Consider the following 18384-nt stretch of genomic DNA (forward strand, 5'->3'; position numbering starts at 1 on the left):
TTATCATATGTACATTTAAATACGACACACCCGGATGATAATACTGGCTATGCTAGGGCTGCAACGACTCTTGAGGTTGCGATTCGATACACTAAACGATACTCATCCAACGATGCGATTTATTCCGATAATTATCGCGATTGATTTATTGGATTTGAAACGAGAAAATAGAGTAGAAATTTGTAAAATAACTAACAATTTTGTCACTATTAACATTTGAGAACATTTAGAAATAAATTTTAAATGATTTTTTGCAAATTTTGAAAAATGAAAACATGACACAATTTCTTATACACACTAGGATTCTGTGTCATTTGTTATGATAGGGGCTGGGAATTAATTGTACTGATACATCGCGATTATTTTTATACAACGCATCGGTGAATCGTTGCAGCCCTAGTCTATGCCTATGTTTGAACTGAGAATATTATTTCAGAACATATTATAGTGATAGAGATGTGGGTTATTTTAGGGGGAGGATTTTCATCGTTATACTAATGATCTTTGTAGTCTGAAGCAGTAGGAGTAGGTTTATTACTTCCCTTGATAAAGATGAAAATAAAATACGACTAACAATACGTAGACGTCTGACATCAATATTTTCCTTGGGTAAGATATTTAGACATTGTTTGTCATTCCTTTATTACTGCATTCTTTCATTCTAAAGGCATTTAGCAGAACGGCTGCAATATTGTAAACCCATGTAACATTTTTATGTAAGTAAATGTTGAAACAATCTACCACAATTAAACTGCAGTTACCCCCCTTTACTGATTTAAACCGAAGACTCCCAGTTTGGTAATATAAATTTGTAAGTAGTATAAATAGTGAATTAATCAAAAAATAAAAGGGTCTAAGTTGCACAAACGCTTCAATATTTCAATGTGAGTAAAATAAGATTGAAGTATGGAATTAATTGAAGACTGTAAAGACTTATTAAACATGTCTCAGTTATCTGTGTATAAATGCTGATGTCATGATTAGAGAAAATAAAACTTAGGCCTATGCGGATTTAAACACGTGATGTTGAATGAATATCCTTGTTATTCACCTTAATATACAATGCTTGTAACTTTTACAATCGTATTCAAATTCACTTTAGATAACACGATAACGAGGTATAATTCTATGACCTATATTTAATAACTTACCGGTCGGGTCGTTGTAGATAATTGGTTATAATTGATGTCTCTGGCGAGAAACACAACACAAATTATGAGGAATATACGAATTACATCATTTGGTGGCCCCGAGGTTTTAAAAGTAGCTTCTGATACACCAATCCCGACTGTATCCGACTCCGAGGTACGTCAATACATTCTTGTTAAAATAACTTCACTAGTACTGGATAGTAGGTTAACTAATATACCCACTGGCGATATATTTTTAATAGTATGAAACTCCGTCTTCTGTGACAAAAAGAAAAACAACAATTGACACAGCATGGTATAAACGCTAAAGTTTTATAGAGTCCTTTTGTCCAGATACTCGGGATGTGAGGATATCGTATTCAAAATATACATTAAAAATAATGATATTATGAATGAAATGTAGTAGGGCTGGATACCTCCAGAATTTGAACTAACTTTCAACAAAGTTTTGTATTTTCTTCATTTCTCTCCATAAATCTTTGTCATCATGATAAAAATGATGTCAGTCCAGGACATGAGTTGCCAGCATTCTGACGGTAAAAATAACATTTACTGACTTGTGATTTAAGGTACTTATAAAGGTTAAGGCGGCCGGGGTGAACCCTGTAGATACCTACATTAGACAAGGAACATATGGAGCATTACCTACATTACCCTACACACCAGGTCAAGATGTAGCCGGTATTGTAGAGAAAGTTGGTAAAGACGTCAATGATTTTAAGGTAATAATAAACTTCAAAGCAAACAAACACTGGGGGGTGGGGGTGGGGGGGGGGGGGGGATTTGAGTCTTGAATATATGTGAATGGTCTTCGAAAATCGCACAATTCCTTCAAAAATATCCCAAAGTAGGAATTTCTTTTTGTATTTCTATAGCTGTCTTTTCTGTATATGACAGTGTCTCAAGAAAAGACGACTCGTCTTTTTAACTTTTAAACGCGGATAATTCTTGACACACATGGATTTGAAGACTCAAATTTCGACAGTAAGCTGTGAACACTATTAATGATTGGCTTACCTAAATAAGTTCCGTTTCTGAGACTAAAGTATGATTGGTCAAAAATGGCGCACCAGAAATGCATATCTCACACTTGCAGCAATTCGTGTGTTGTTTATAATTTAGAACCTTGAACCATGGAGTCATCTGGAGAGAAAAAGGTGATACCTCACATACCAAACCAAAATACCATTTTTTATACCATTGTTAGTGCAAAAACGATCCCTATCTTACGGCAAGCATATTTATGGCTTACTTTTAAAGCTCTCAATTGTATATTTTCAAATCAGGTTGGTGATCGAGTATTTACAGTAAGAACTGTATCCGGTGCCTATGCCGAATACGCTACAGCTATTTCACAGTATATAGGCAGACTTGGAGATAAATTAAGCTTTGAAGAAGGCGCTGGTATTGGTGTGCCATATTATACAGCCTACAGAGCTCTTATAATAAGGTAAGCATGTAACATACATATATACAACGATTTAGTTATTTGACAGTCATGTATGGTTGTATATTATGTTAGAATGTTCAGAGTGTTAAAGCAAGAAGCTGATTTAATATAAATTTATTAAAAGCTATAAAACCGAAAAAATGAAGACAGGCTTCGAGGCTTCAAGATTTCCAGAGCTCTGTCAGCTGATTAAAGTCTGTATGACATTAATAAACCTGGTTCTGTCAGAGACAATGGAAAGAGGTGTTCTATAGCTATACCGACAAGTTGACTCTCTTCCGACGGCATTGACAGACTATTCTAGTCTATGCTCAAGTACAGGCTTACTGTCAGATGTCTGTGGTTCTTGTATTTTGCTTAATGTGACCCAAACGTAAAATAACGGATGTCGGGCGAGAAATGTTATTAGTGCTAATACAAGCATCAATTATATAGGCCAGAATACCCTTTTTGATATAGCATTAAACAATTGTAAGTAAATATTTTAGGGCTGGAGGTAAAGCTGGTGAAAATGTATTAATACATGGTGCTAGTGGTGCTGTAAGTAATTCCGTGTATTCATAATTTCTTGAAAAAGTATTGTAAATGAGACGAATATTAAATATTTTGAAATTGATGAAAGATCAATATTTATAGCTAATATGAAAACATAAATTCATTTGATACTTTAGAAGGTAAAGTAGGGAATGTATGTTTAATGTCTATTGGCATGAGGCACAGGCCTCAAGAACTGGTCACCCCTGTTGATATTTTATCAGAAAGGTATGTTTTAATATTTATCATTTAAAGACTTCACGCAATAATCCAAATATCAGTATTTATGAGTCGAATAAATATTTATTTCCAGGTAGGTCTGGCCAGTGTACAGTTAGCTAAGTCATTAGGTTTAACAGTAATTGGTACAGCTGGTTCTCAAGAAGGTAGTAAACTAGTCAAAGACAATGGTGCAGATTATGTTTTTAATCATAAAGATTCGGATTATACAGATCAGATCATGGTACGTTGTTCGCATCATCAGTAATTATTCTTCTTTGCTTTTCTTTATCATGCCTATCATCCCTATTGTATCTTCTGTAGATTTGACACTGATCGTAGATAATTCAAATCAATATGCTTTTCATCATACTAATGTAAAATTAATCGTGTACTCTAATGTATTTCAGAAGACAGTCCCCGGTGGAGTAGATATTATTTTAGAAATGTTGTCGAATGTTAATTTAGGAAAAGATTTAGAAATTATCAACCAACAAGGACGTATTATAGTAATATATTTTCTCTTTTCTTTATATCATATATTGCAATAGATTTAATACTATATCCTCTGTTTTACTGAAATAGTAATTTGAATATTATCTTTTAGAAATAACTTAAAAATTTCAAACTTGGCCAATATTCATCTTATAAATCTTTATTTCCTAAAATATGCTTTGAAATTTATTGATTCAGACAATTTTCAAATTAAGAATTTCTTATCATATGATAACCTGATTTAATAGGATTACGATAGATATGTGGCTCAATTGAAAATGATCAACTATTGTGTTATAGGTAATAGGTTGTAGAGGTACAGTAGAAATTAACCCAAGACTTACTATGAAGAAAGAGTGTATTGTGACGGGAATGGCTTTAATGGGTGCCAAAGAGGTAAGGTGTTGATTTAAATCATAACGTTGAACAGAACAGAACAGAATTCGTTGCCGATTAACTCAATGAAGTTAAAATGATGCAATCTTGATATTGTTAAAAAATTATTTTAGATTTAGTATATTTTCTAGTATACGTGGTTTCAATTAAAAGAAACGGACAGAACAGGGGAATGATTTCCAATAGTTTAGCTTAAGTTTTCTTGTTGTTATATTTTGTTGACTTTTTTTATTTTAGTCTGAATGGAAACAAATGAGACACGCCATGGAGGCCGGCATAAATTACGGCTGGGTCAAACCTCATATTGGGCAGACATTTTCACTGGAAGAGGCGAATAAAGCTCATGATGTAGTTATCAATAATAGTGGTGCTCAAGGGAAAATCATTTTGAAAATATAATTATCGTATTCATACAAATATATATAAGCATGTCCCATGTTAAACGAGTTTAATTTCTGCTTGTAGTAGCAATATCATGTAAACATTATTTTCAGCTTGTACTTTTAAACGTCAGCGCTTACATTTATTCCCAAATGACTTAAAAATAGGCAGGATATGTGTTACCCTTCGAGAATACCAGAAAATGCCCTTTCTAGGGGTTTATTTCAGACGGTGGATCACTTTTTTCAAATGTCTTCTGCTTGGGGATTTTGATAAATATATTTCAATTTTCTACTTGTGATTCGAACCTTTCTAAGCACAAATTAAGTGACATCTACTTTCTTTTATGGAATTCTCCCACGAACGTTCAACGCTCGGTTGTTGTTGTTCATAACAGAAGGTTTTACGATTGATTAATGTAAAGATGGTGTAGCAAATGTGGATGTATTCTTCAGTCATAATTTTAATAGTACAAAGCTTGTGCTTGTCTCTTTTTCTGCGATATCACCCCTCTGAATTACCTAATATAACTAAAAAAAACTTCATGGAAGCAAAGCTTTGGAATTTTGACTTGAACAATAAATATAATAAATGATTAAACAATTAAATCAGTTCTCTATAATAATTTTTTTTTCTGGGAGGTTATTATTTCTAATTGGATATTAATGCTACCGTGGTTGTTAATAGATTTTAGGAAGTATTTGCTTCAACAAATTACATCCAGTTAATTCTACATTTCTAAACCAACTATTCTGATACTAGATTTTTCTCTGCATAATATATTCAGCATCAAAAGATGTACACCTGCCATACAGCCAGATTAGCTTATTTATTGTGATAAAAAATTAACCATTTCAAACATACATTTCTAGATCTCCATTCATTAAAATGTAGCCATGATCACACTTTATTATTATCTCTACAAAATAATAAAAAGAGATCGGGATTGAGAATTATACTGAGACCTTCCATACACCCGTAATATCATGGGGACGATTTTCGCATAATACCGGAAACAAGTCTATAGATGACATCATTAAGTACTATTGTAATTGGAACCAGACCTGCGACAACTGGTATACTTCCCATAATAACTAGAGCTCTAGAATACGTCTTGGTTATATCATAAAGTAGACCTGGAAATAAATGGTAAACTGATTCACGTGTCTTGCGTTGAAATAGCTACCTAAAAAGTATCCCCTGAATTTTGTGATTCTTACTCAAATGTTTTTATCTTCGCTTTAGTAATGAAATTTATTTTTGTTTATATCCCTGTGCACTCTCCGGTATAGTCGACCGAAGGAATCGTTGAGAAATTATCTTGTGGTAAGAACCAAATTTTCAAAATGGAATCCATGTGTCATTTCATTGTCCGAAAGATCAATATAACCTTATAAACTTACCAAAAAAGTATCCACCAAGAGTACTAGCTGTACCATTAAAAGTTGATCCTAAACCAATTGCAAGGGCAAAAGTCTCTCGCCCAACCAAATCTAAAACCACTACACCATATATACCAATCAGTCCCCCGTAACAGATACCAAATATACAGATCAAGAATAAAGTGAAGGCGTAACTTTCAGATATACTAAGCAGTAAAATTGATGCTCCTCCACCTATCACAGCTATAGCCATTAATGCTGAACTGTTAACGAAAGAAAACATATTGATAACGCCGAACGCTAATCTGGAAGCAGTGCTTAATACTGTAGCCAAAAACAAATAAAATACACCATTTCCATCGTTTTTATCGGCATAGTCAAATATGATAAACACAAAACCATTCATGGCACCAAACCCAGTCATTGTTGCTAGAATATTCAGAACGAACTTCGGACGACAGATTGTCTTAATTTTTGTTTTCCAAGCAATTGGTTCTCTTTTTGCAGCTCGTCTGCCACCAACTGCCTGTTCCATAAAACTTGTCATCAGCAAACTTGATACCACAGTTTGTAAAGCTAATCCCGAGAGTATAAAGAATGCACCCCTCCATCCATAATACTCAATCAGGCTTTTCATAATATACGGCATTGTAGATCCACCTAATCCACCACCTGCTGTTATAAGACCTAATCCAACACTAGCAGAGTTTTTATATGTTAATGATATTGTTACTCCACTTCCTAATTGTACAAAACTGGAACCAAGTCCTGAAATATATATCATAACATTTTTACTAGATTCCAATGATTATGGTATAAATTATTATTATTCAAAGGACATTTTCAAATGGATGTTTCTCATTTTTATAGAGCATGCCATTTACCAAGAATTTCTTTGATTGTAATAAATGAAAGCATTTTGCTCCTGACATTCCAGAAAATTATTTTGTAATGATAAAAATATGGCTGTGGTCATAATAATAAGAAACCTCGGAATTTAGGAATAGACCGGTTGATTATAATGTGATTCATACGGAACAGTGCATGGTCAGAATCTTAAGTGTCTATGACGCCACTTACCTCAATATTACAAATATTGTTTTGGCAAAGATTGACCTAATATACTTAAAATTTCCCCTGCATAAAGGTTCGATTGATTTATTGTAAGAACAAACACGTTTGATTAGGTATACCCTTTGGTTCACTATTTCGGAACAATCATTACATTTCAAACCAACCTGTAAGGAATCCTAAGCTGACCATTAATGATACAGTATTCGGGCAGAAAACAGCACCAAGCAGACCGATTGATGCCATGACAGAACCGCAAAATGTTGCTAATCTAACACCATACCTATCCACTAGTACACCTACAATAATTCCTGAAATATATATGAATAAATGAAAATCAGTCATCAACATAATTGCCATGCAGTGTCAATAGTGTGTGCAAAGTAAGCTGATATATCATTCAAATAAAAGAAGTATGAATTCCACAGCATTTAAGCACTTCGAATTCTTTTGGTGCGTCTTGATATGATTTTGTACTGAATAGATTATACTTACCAGAACCGAATATCATTCCAATAGTAAACGACTGTATGAGAGCTGTTTTTGATCTCGTTTCTTGAAATTCTTCAAGCCATGACGGAAGAAATGTTCCAAGGGAAAAACAAATTCCCATATTGAAATACATATTGATAGCTGCAGCTACCGTTACCAAGAATCGCCCTATTTTCTTTCTTGAACTCGATTCGTTTGGACGTTGTAAGATATCATAAATACTATATCGTATACTCTTTCGTCTTTTTGATCTGAAATATTGAATGAAATATAGTAAGAGGCTATCATTGTTAATGAAGAAGGTCGATGATACCATAGAAACATCATCAAATATTGAATTTTAAGAAAAGGGGACCGAGTCGTCATCTTTCGACTTTTAACAATTGTCAAGTTGCCCCAATGAAGAAAAACTGCTTAGGTCACCACACCAATCTACATCACAGCATCACCCAATCAAAAGGCTGATTTTAGTCTTCCAGTCACTTGATCAAGTGCAAAATTGCATGAACCAAGCCCAGGAATAGAGGAATCGATTTCAAACACTACCAAAGCATTAACCAATCATCAAAAGACTTTCAGAATAGTTTCTATGATTACTGCTAACTAACTTACATTTTCTTTTCCTCGTCATACCCGAGAGTATCACTTTCATCTCCACTTTCTAGAAATCCTACACTTTTTCTTCTTTTGACATCTCCACTCACTGTGGATGTATCATCTTGGAAAGCCAGATTGTCAACTCCATCTACAGCTGAGTGATGTGGCGCTTCTATTTCTAATGTAATGACTTTGTGATGGACATCAGTTAACGACTCCAGAAAAGTCGACGGCTCTGTTCCGGTATATGTATTTAGTTCCTTTCTCTCATGATTTATATGGCCGGTTTCTGCGAAGTCCATCGCTTGATCTGTTTGACAAGAATCGTCTTTGGTCTGCAGCTGATCGGATTCGGGCATTTCTTCATTCTTTGCTCCTTGTGAATTGTCTGGTGAATGAGATTGTTGTAATATTGATGTATCTTCATCTTCGACAAACTTTTCAATGGGTGGGTTTGAGTCGTAAATTGATATTTCTTTTTGGAACGATTCTTCATTACCGTGGATGCTATCCGAATCGGTAGAATTGTTTGGTTCCTGAGGTCTTGTATGTGTTAATTGTGATTGCCCCTTGTCATTTCTTGGAACTTCTTCCTCAATGACCTCATCACTTCGGTAGTCGTGGGTGATTTGACTGAATGCCTGCTCTATAACCATTTGCTCATCAACTGAGTCATTTTGTAAATTGTTTTGTGCTGACTCACCTTCTGCGTCATCTTTGATACTAGAGTTATTTGAGAGTTCGTCTTCTTCAGTGGTATTCTGGATACATTTCTCTTCAACATCCTTGGTATGCTCGACCGCCTTTCCCGAATCGTTATAACTAATCCGAATTTCAGATTTAACATCCTTTTTGAGCGAATCAGAAGCGTCTCCATTTTTACTTACTTTGCTCTTGGAGTGATCCTTTCTTGGAAACTCGAATATGAAGTTAGGTTTCGCCATCACAAGTGATAAACTAATACAGTAAGATTAGCATGCCCACATAAATTAATTTTATATTTTTATTTTTATATTTCATTCAGAGTGAAAGATAACGAATTCAAACACAGTGTAGAATTAATTGTTGTCATGAGAAGAATCTTCATCAAGCACATCTCAATGCACCACTTCTTTACAAACGTGATATGAATATATGTTTTAAGACGAATACTTTGTACTATTTATTATTTAGATGAATTTGTAGATCAATATTGTCGTTCCGATTTGAGTTGAACATCATCAGACTTACTTATTGATGATTTACCATAGGCCCTATTCAGCCACGTTATTATTCATTGTAACAGATTATGATATATGGCGTAAATGATGCTTGTTGTAATCTATACAAAATCATTATCAAGTATAAATCACCAACTAACATTGACAGTATCTTGAAGCAGCTTGTGATCGCACTCTGAACTATGATATAATTGATAAGATGAAACATTTCGAAACACTCGATACAATATCATGTCGGACAGAACTTATCCTAAAGCTTCAGAAAACGTTTAATTTGATCGGTAATAAATAAATTATTTTAAATATAATCGTACACTAATAATAATTAATTTTGTGAATTTGTGTCCTGTCCATGACAAATTTTAAGGTTACCCATATAAATAAATAAATTGATAATTAATAATAAATAAATTGATAATAAATAAATCGGGAATACTTCAATACTGTGACAATTCAAATCAGATCGAGTCAAATCGGATTCAACAATTTTTTGAGTCGCATTTGTCATGAACATGTTTCATATGACGCGATAAGCCAGATTTTGAAGAAAATTGTTTCTCACATATATTGCATTCAGACTTATCTCCGGTATGGCATCCCATGTGAACATTTCTTTCTCTAGAAGATGTAAATTGCCTATAACAAACATCACATTTGTACTGTTTATCACCAACATGCGACTTCATATGCAGGAGTATACTGCTCCTGTGTTTAAACGATTTATAACAGACTTCACATTTATAATCTTTTACATGACTATGAGTTTTTGAATGTGCTTTAAGTTCGGTATTTGATTTGAAAGATTTTTCACAAACGCTGCATTTAAAACGCTTCTCGTCATAATGGTTTCTGTGCAAATGTTGTCGTACTTGACTATTGGATTGGAATGACTTATCACAAACATGACACTTATAGGGTTTTTCTCCTTTATGCATTTGTTCATGATAAAGAACACCATTTGGATTTGTAAATTGCTTGTTGCAAATCAAACATTTATAAGGTGTTTCTCCTGTATGTGTTCTTATATGACGTGTCATGTTACTCCGTAAACTAAACGCTCTACCACATTCATTACAACTGAATGGTTTCTCTTGAGTATGAACTATATCATGAAGACTTAAAGAGGAAGTAGTACTAAATCGCTTTGGACACTTAGGACATTTAAATGGTTTTTCTCCAGTATGTGTTTTCATATGAATTTTCAGAGTACCCTTCGTTCTAAATGATTTACAACATACGTCACATTTAAAGTCTTTGATATAACCAGTATGAATTTCTAAATGACTTCGTAAATTATATCTCTGCTGGAAACATTTACCACAAACATGACATTTGAATGGTTTATATCCGGAATGAATATGCCTGTGTCTTGTCAGATCACAACTTGTTCTAAACATTTTATCACACACGTCACAGGCGTATGGTGTCTCTCCTGTATGAATTCTTTTATGAGTTTTTAATGCTCCTGGGTCGTTGAACGATTTTTCACACACTTCACATTGATATGGTTTTAGTCCTGTATGTATTATTAAATGTCGACGCATATTTTTAACGATATTGAAGCGTTTACCACGTATATCGCATTCATAGGGTTTCTCTCCACTATGCAGTCGCATGTGAAGTATAGGTTTAGAAGAAAATCGTTTATGACATATGTGACATTCATACGGTTTAGATCCTGTATGCATCCTGGTGTGGAATTCTAAAACATGTTTTTCATTGAATGATCTATCACAAACCTCACAGTTAAAACGTTTCTTATGATAATGTGATTGGATGTGATGTCTTAAAGTTTTTATTTTGTAAAGTTTACCACATACACCACATCCAGCCGGATTTGGTCTTTCATGGTCATGGTTAGCACAATGCCGCTCTAAATTTTTCTTTCTTCGAAAAAAAAATGCAACATACATCACATTTGTAAGGCTTTGATACTGAATGAATCGCATTATGTTGATTCAAACTTAGTTCATTTGTAAATGTTTTAAGATGCTTGTGTTGCGCTTTCTGGACCCTCATATCGTGATCCTTAAGATGAGTTTGTAAACTGTCCAGTCTATTGTAAGATTTGCCACATTTCTGACAGAAGTGGATCTGTATATCAGACAGCTTTGGAGTAATATGATTGTCATGTGATGATTGATATCTTTTCTTTCCACGAACGTTAGTCTCTTTGGTAGTTGATCTTGGTGATTCAACATTATCCCTTCTTTGCTTTGTCTGCTTAATTTGGTCAACATTATCATCACGTCTCTGTGTGGTCACAATGACAGCAATATCGACAACACAATTTTGAACCACATTATTAACGTCATTGTGTTGTGTGGTTTTAAGTCTTTTATTTGTATACTGAACCGGTATTTTCGCGGTTGTTTTCTTGTGATTGATATGAATTGGCGAAGTGTTCTCTTCTACCACAGAATGACAATATGTTTGATTGGCTTTATGGTAAATTACAGAAGATGGACTGGGGATGTTGTTTCCTGTAGATGAGCTATTGTTGTCTGGAGACTGACTGTTACATTGTATAGATTGGTTGTTTTCTTCTGAAATTTGATCGTTTTCTAAATAGATGTTGTCTCTGTATTCTAATAATAAGTTGTCTTCTAAAGATGGGTTGTTTTGTTTTTTAAAAGATATGTTGTTACTGTCTTCTGATAGTTCGTTTTCTATGTATTCCACAGATTGACTGTTATTGTGTTTTAAAAATAAGTTTTTAGATGCTGAATGTTGTTTTCTTTCAGAACCAATTTTGATTTCATCAAATATTTCAAAAATATTACAAGTTTTTTCTTTTTGTCTGTCTGATCTTGTGTTATTATTGTTTTCATAATGACTCTGACAGTGCAATTCGAACTCTTGGAAAGCAACATATGAGCGTTGGCAAAGATGACATTGATATTCTTTCACAGCATCTTGAAATTTACTACCTCTGCGACTCAAGTCATCTTGGTTTAGACGTTCCCTTGAATCAGATATTGAGTTGGCTTTAAGACAATTGGAGACTTGTGACATGGTATTGATAGGACGAATATCTTGGGCACTCAAAGAGAAATCCACTTCCATTAAAGAATTGTCGCCAATATCAATACTCTTGTCATGAAACAAATCTTCGATGTTTTCCAAGAAAAGATCAGTGGATTCAAAAGGTTCTGCCTTCAGATATGCGTCTTTAGTAATGTCAAAAGATTCAATGGATATCACAGAATCAAGACACGGTATGCCCAAAACGTCACCGAAATCAGAGTCATAGTTCAACTGTCTATCGGACAAGTCAAGAGCGCCCATAGCCACATCACAGCCTATGGGCTGTTCTTCACTTTTTAAATAGTCTGTAGCATTATCAATAGCATGCCTGGAATCAATACTGAAGTTTCCTAAATCAAAGTTTCATTGTTATTTAGATCGCGATTATTGTCCTTTGGACCTATAAACCCATCTTTTTCCTCAACTAAACTAGGTAATCCCAGTGCTTCAAATGCCATTTTAATTCTGTATTTTTTACAATCTTCCAAGTTCTGTGTTTTCTGCATCTGAAATAACAGATATCTTAAAAAGTGATACAAGAAGGACGAACTATTATATTAGTCGTATGAATGTCTTAACAGATACTTCATGCTTTGCAGTAGTGTCTCACTATATCGTTTAGATCGAAACATCTGTCTGTATTCCAGCCTCTGATAGCTATTTGTACAGATGTCGACTGGTGTAGAGACAGAAAAAAACAGGCTGTTAAATAGGGCTCTGTTAAATAGGGACTCCCTGCAGTTCTTAAACCTATTTAGATACCTCGGATATGCAACATATTTGGAAAGATGAATATTTTGTAGTTCAGTCAAACCATCATTTTCTCCCTACACCAATTATGTCACGTCTCCGGTAAAAGTTTAATTTACGAAACTGAACTGGCATCGGCCATTTAAAACTGTTCAAACGTCACAGAGTCACGTGATAGTAACAAAACGAAAGTTACGGTGATGCCTATCACTAATTTACAGTCATCGTAAAGGTAATTTAATATTATGTTAGAAAAAACGCATTTTCGGAGGTGTAGAAAATCCACATTTAACAGGGCCTATTTTGTCTGACTCTACTCCAGCCGACAACAGTCATAATGTTAATCAGAGGCTGAAATATAGGCAGATGTTTCGGACTACATATTTATATTCCATGAAATGCATGAATGTTTGATTTTGATTATTTTGTATTTCATGAGCTGAATGAATATTTGCTATGGTTATTAGATATGCTACGAACTGCATGAATGTTTCACATAATAATGTATTTTATGAGTTGTATGAATTCTTGCTGTAGTTTAGAGGTGTTTTATAGGAACAGTGGTAATTGTATAAATATTACCTGAGTATGAATATTTTATTACTTGTATGTTTGCACACGTGTTGTGTGAGAATGATGAAAATTCCTAGTTATATAAAATCATGAATGGTAAATATATAATGTAATTTGCCCGCTTTGCAATTATTTTATGCATTTCTTTTATTTTTGAAGAAGACGACGAAATTAAAAGCATGTTAAATAAACAAAGTCAGAAAGACAGTAGAACAGAATGAAGGGAAGTAAGTCTCTTTTGAACATTGGAAAAAAGAAACTTTTATAAATTACAAATTTTGATATTTGTGGAAAGTGAATTTCAGTTATGCAATAAAATCTCAAAAGACGCCTGGCATAGGTATATTTTCTTTGTTGACTTCTTTTATTACAATGAAAAATGTTGAATGCGGTATCAAATGCACGTGAAAAGTGAGTATTGTTAATGCTTGTTCTATGGAGCAAAGATGATATATCTGTGACAATAATAGTACTATAGAATGGTATCGCTATCATAATGGTGAGTGCTAACACAATGTAAAACAGCGCAAAACACAAAGTAAAGCAGAGAATGAAAAAAAGATATCTTACATATAAGCATTCATTATAAGGTCTATATCACAACAATCGTGTACCACACGAGTTCAATGAAATCACAACAAAATATGAACGTGTGCGATTTATCGTGTCGTGCAGTGTTCCTAGAACGAAGAGAAAGTGTTCATGGGATGATCATGTAAAGATCGAATTCATATCCGAAGAGGTTTTGTTTAATCTTTCTGAATTTTTACTAAATAAAACTGTATAAATCAGTGTATTCAGTGGGGAAAACACCATGAAACACTTGTCAATGACAATATCAGTGACAGAATATAATTATTTTCACATTAGGGACACAAAATTCACATTTTTTCCGGCCCAACAAACTTTTAGCTTGCCTTCTACATTATCAGTGTTCCAAGGATATGCCTTCAAGAACAGAGAAATTGCATAGCTAATTGTTGCTAAATTATGGTATGGTACGGAGCCCCTAAGGCGCAATTGTAAAAATATTTATTAATTATTTCGTTTAAACGAAATAATTAATTCGTTTAAACGAAATAACATCATTTATTTCGTTTAAACGAAATAATATTTCGTTTAAACGAAATAATTATTTCGATTAAAAGAATTAATTATTTCGTTTAAACGAATTAATTATTTCGTTTAAACGAAATGATAAATAAATATGTTTAAAATTGCGCCTGAGGGGCTCCGTAGTATGGTCACTATTTATCAACGAAATAGATTTTAGTATCGACTGTTTCTGTTCATTTTTCATGGGTGGGTTGTCAACAAAAAATAATTGGCCAATGGGGAAAATGATTGTTTATACATATTTTTCAATTTACTGGTCAGTTTCAAGATTGTCCTGTACTGTGAAGTAGTTTGAACTTTGAGTGAGTTTTTATGCTTTTCCCTAAATAGAGCAGATTTGATGGTAAATTATGTTGTATGTAGAGGCAAACTGACTCTAGTTAGTTTCAGGGGAATTACATTTACATTTTTTATTCGGTAAAGATTGTTGTTTGTCACCTTGACTGTCGATTGTCGATGTTGTCTCCCTTTATTCCACGGGGAAAAGGATAGATAGTATCATATTGACGGACTCACTCCACTAAAGTATTTTATGGAAATGATTGTGTTATTTTTAGAAATCTTCTTTCTCTCATCCTTTTGGGGTTTTTGCATGCCTATTTTTGAGTAATTTTTGGCCTAGATTTGGGATTTGATGTCTGAAATTGCATTATCTTTAAGATTTGGCAGAAGGCTAATTCTAAAAATAGTCGTTTTGTGAATTGCCAAACTCTAACGGATGAGTATAAGCGGTAGTAGTCTACTTTCAATTTGACTAGCTCAAAATTTTCATGGTCAATTTTTTGTTATGGATCGATAAAGGCTTTCATTCGACATATGGAAAGCTTTCAACGAGATTTCTGGAAAAAGTTGTAGAAAGTTGAATTACATGTTTTTTTTTTACATGGGAAGAGATGGCAAATGAATTAGTGGAGTTCTTACACTGGATATCGTATGTTGTTCACGACTACCGAGTCACGATCTTCAAGCTTGTTAGGCACGATATTTCACAGGGACGAATCACGAATTGGCACATGCTTGTTGTTCGTTATTGGGGATTCGGAGATGCTAAGATGTGATCTGACACGAATTTGCATATTATGAAGCAAACGTCTTTCCCAGGTCGTTGTTCATTATCCCAGTTATGTTCAAAAAAGTACGACGTAATACTCCATTTCATTTCGTTATTTGGGATTCAAAGATGTGCTTGCTCGTTAGCCTCGAATCCCGAACTGGCAAATAATGCCCCTTACATTGAATTTTACGGATTTTTGTAGGTTAGAATAGTATAAATAATTTACTGTGGCAAGTGCTTGATTGTAAAAAGCCGTTAGCATTCCAATTTAATCAGAGTAGATTCCTGCTGTAACTCAGCATTAGCATGTGTCAGCCGACATTAAAAAACAGTTGTTAGAAATAAATCCTGTAATACAGATATCAATACAATATAATTCAATAAACATGTTTTATTGAGACAAGCACGAAGAATTCTTAAGACCCATTTCTTGTATTTGAATGTAAAAAAAATTACCATTATAAGACGATAATCTATATGCAAATCGTGTTTTAAAGGTATACCGTCCTAGAAACATATAAAACTTAAGCCAGTGGTGACACATTTAAATAGATCCATGGGGAGTTATTATAATGTGCAGTAATCGAGTTCGAATTCAATTCAAAAATTTTATCTTTTGGAATTTAAAATCAGACTTAATTGTTGTCAATGGTCCAAGCGGTCATGGATAAAGTCTATTGGAAGGGACGATAAACCAAGGATTCGCATGCTAATCTTTATTCATAGCCATTTTGATCAGATTTTAAGTTAAAATTGTCATAGTGAAATTCAGGTTTTGCGGATACACAAAAAACAGAGCACTACATTCCTTTAAAATGTAAAAAAAGCATTTTATCATGACTACTAGCTCTGGATATTGGTTTAAAATATCTACTCCATAACATATGCTAAATCGATTTAAATACAATGTTATCCGTCTTGTAACGTGGTTTGGAAATCTGTTTTTCTTTTTTTATACACGAGATAAGAAAACATAAGGTTTACTGGATATGATAACACCTTGGAATAAATTGTTCCACACGCACGCTAGAATTAACAATAAGTTTGTCGTCTATTGTCTCTAAACAATAGCAAAATGTTTTTAACAGGAACTTTTTATAACTCGACTGGGAATCAGATGGAAAGATTCAAGTCGGATTTGACAGTCGAGCCTTGTTAGGAAATGGGATCCACTGTTCTTGAGTGAATAAGACAGTTCTAGGCATTTCGTTTTAGAAGCCACGATTATGACATCACGGGAATGAAACATGACAATTATCACGGTGTTACGGCGACAAAAAGAGTTTCACAAATAGAATGATACGAAAAAAGGAATAACATGACTAAAGTGAAAATGCCAAACAAGAACAAAAAGTCAATAAAAGCAAAGAGCATGACTCAGGAAACGGTCTATAAAAGACAAAAACATGAGGTAAAGCAGTCAATATCAGACGAAAATAGGAACTCGGTCAAACGGTCAATATAAGACAAGACCCAGGAAAACACAAGAACAGCAACTAAGGTAAAACAGTCAATAAAAGTCAAGAATATTGACCCAGGTAAAAATTAGACAGAGATCCAGACCAGGTAAAATGATTCATAAAAGACCAGAACAGGGACCTAGGGAAAATAGGACCTAGGTAAACAGACAGTATTAGACAGGTAAAACCGCTCATATACGGCAAGAACATTGATCCAGGTAAAAACGGTCAATATAAGGCAAAAACAGGACACAGGTAAAACAACTAGTATAAGATATAAACTGGAGCCCAGGTAAAACCGTTCATATAAGACAAGTACATTGATCCAGGTAAAACAGTCAATATAAGGCAAAAACATAAACCCAGGTAAAACAGTCATAGGGAAAAGAACAGGGACACTAGTTAAAACAGAGAAACAGGAATGGCACTCAGTTAATGAACGACACGAACAGGTCTCTGCGTTTAATAACATTTTATGGTCATACTGACTTCACACATTCTCCCACTTTATTTGCTCATTTCTTCATTATATCGTCTAATACATTACACAAAACAATTTAGCTGCCACATTTTATCTGCTATATTAAAAGACAGAACAATTCAGTCTCTTTATAATCTTTAATTTCATCCAATTATTTCTACCAATTGACAAGATAGCCAATGATTTCCAGAAAAGCAACGCTTGAAAACAATGATTAGTGATGAGAGAAGAAGAGAATGGAGTTAGTCAAGTTGTTGCTAGTTGAGATTGAAATATGGTTGTATATTAAAGATCTGTCAACTATGATTGATAGCCAGTATTGAGGTATTCAATTAAACTGGAATGGATTACCAAGTCTCGAGAAGTCTTTGATTTTACTAGAAACTGTTTAAAACAGATTTATAAAGATCGTGTCACCAGCGCCTGGGAATATGTGAATTTGTATTTCCCCAAGGTTGGTTAGTAATGCTAAATATAATATTATGTTAGAGAATAATTCAGACATATTAATGACACCACAGATCAGATCTCTTAA

The 18384-nt window shown here is 33.8% G+C and overlaps 4 protein-coding genes across 4 annotated transcripts; 1 reads left to right on the forward strand and 3 right to left on the reverse strand.

The window, feature by feature from the left end:
• The first annotated feature begins 529 nt into the window (after window positions 1-529).
• LOTGIDRAFT_232898 (hypothetical protein) lies at window positions 530-5525 on the forward strand. Its single transcript, XM_009058199.1, has 9 exons — window positions 530-609; window positions 1169-1305; window positions 1721-1873; window positions 2438-2601; window positions 3090-3141; window positions 3449-3598; window positions 3765-3863; window positions 4150-4245; window positions 4483-5525. The coding sequence occupies exons 2-9, from the start codon at window positions 1186-1188 to the stop codon at window positions 4642-4644; spliced, it is 996 nt and encodes a 331-aa protein (XP_009056447.1). The 5' UTR covers window positions 530-609; window positions 1169-1185; the 3' UTR covers window positions 4645-5525.
• An 85-nt stretch (window positions 5526-5610) lies between these two features.
• Window positions 5611-9112, reverse strand: LOTGIDRAFT_162240 (hypothetical protein; the record flags this gene model as incomplete). The annotated part of the gene is made up of 5 exons (XM_009058200.1): window positions 5611-5762; window positions 6030-6776; window positions 7247-7390; window positions 7575-7822; window positions 8184-9112. The coding sequence occupies 5 exons, from the start codon at window positions 9110-9112 to the stop codon at window positions 5611-5613; spliced, it is 2220 nt and encodes a 739-aa protein (XP_009056448.1).
• A 755-nt stretch (window positions 9113-9867) lies between these two features.
• Window positions 9868-11301, reverse strand: LOTGIDRAFT_120297 (hypothetical protein; the record flags this gene model as incomplete). The annotated part of the gene is made up of 1 exon (XM_009058201.1): window positions 9868-11301. The coding sequence occupies one exon, from the start codon at window positions 11299-11301 to the stop codon at window positions 9868-9870; it is 1434 nt and encodes a 477-aa protein (XP_009056449.1).
• Window positions 11246-12873, reverse strand: LOTGIDRAFT_162242 (hypothetical protein; the record flags this gene model as incomplete). Its single annotated transcript, XM_009058202.1, has 2 exons — window positions 11246-12765; window positions 12816-12873. The coding sequence occupies 2 exons, from the start codon at window positions 12871-12873 to the stop codon at window positions 11246-11248; spliced, it is 1578 nt and encodes a 525-aa protein (XP_009056450.1).
• Between the last annotated feature and the right edge of the window lie 5511 nt (window positions 12874-18384).

This window comes from Lottia gigantea (genome assembly GCF_000327385.1).
Source record: "Lottia gigantea unplaced genomic scaffold LOTGIsca_33, whole genome shotgun sequence".
Classification (NCBI taxonomy): Eukaryota; Metazoa; Mollusca; class Gastropoda; family Lottiidae; genus Lottia; species Lottia gigantea.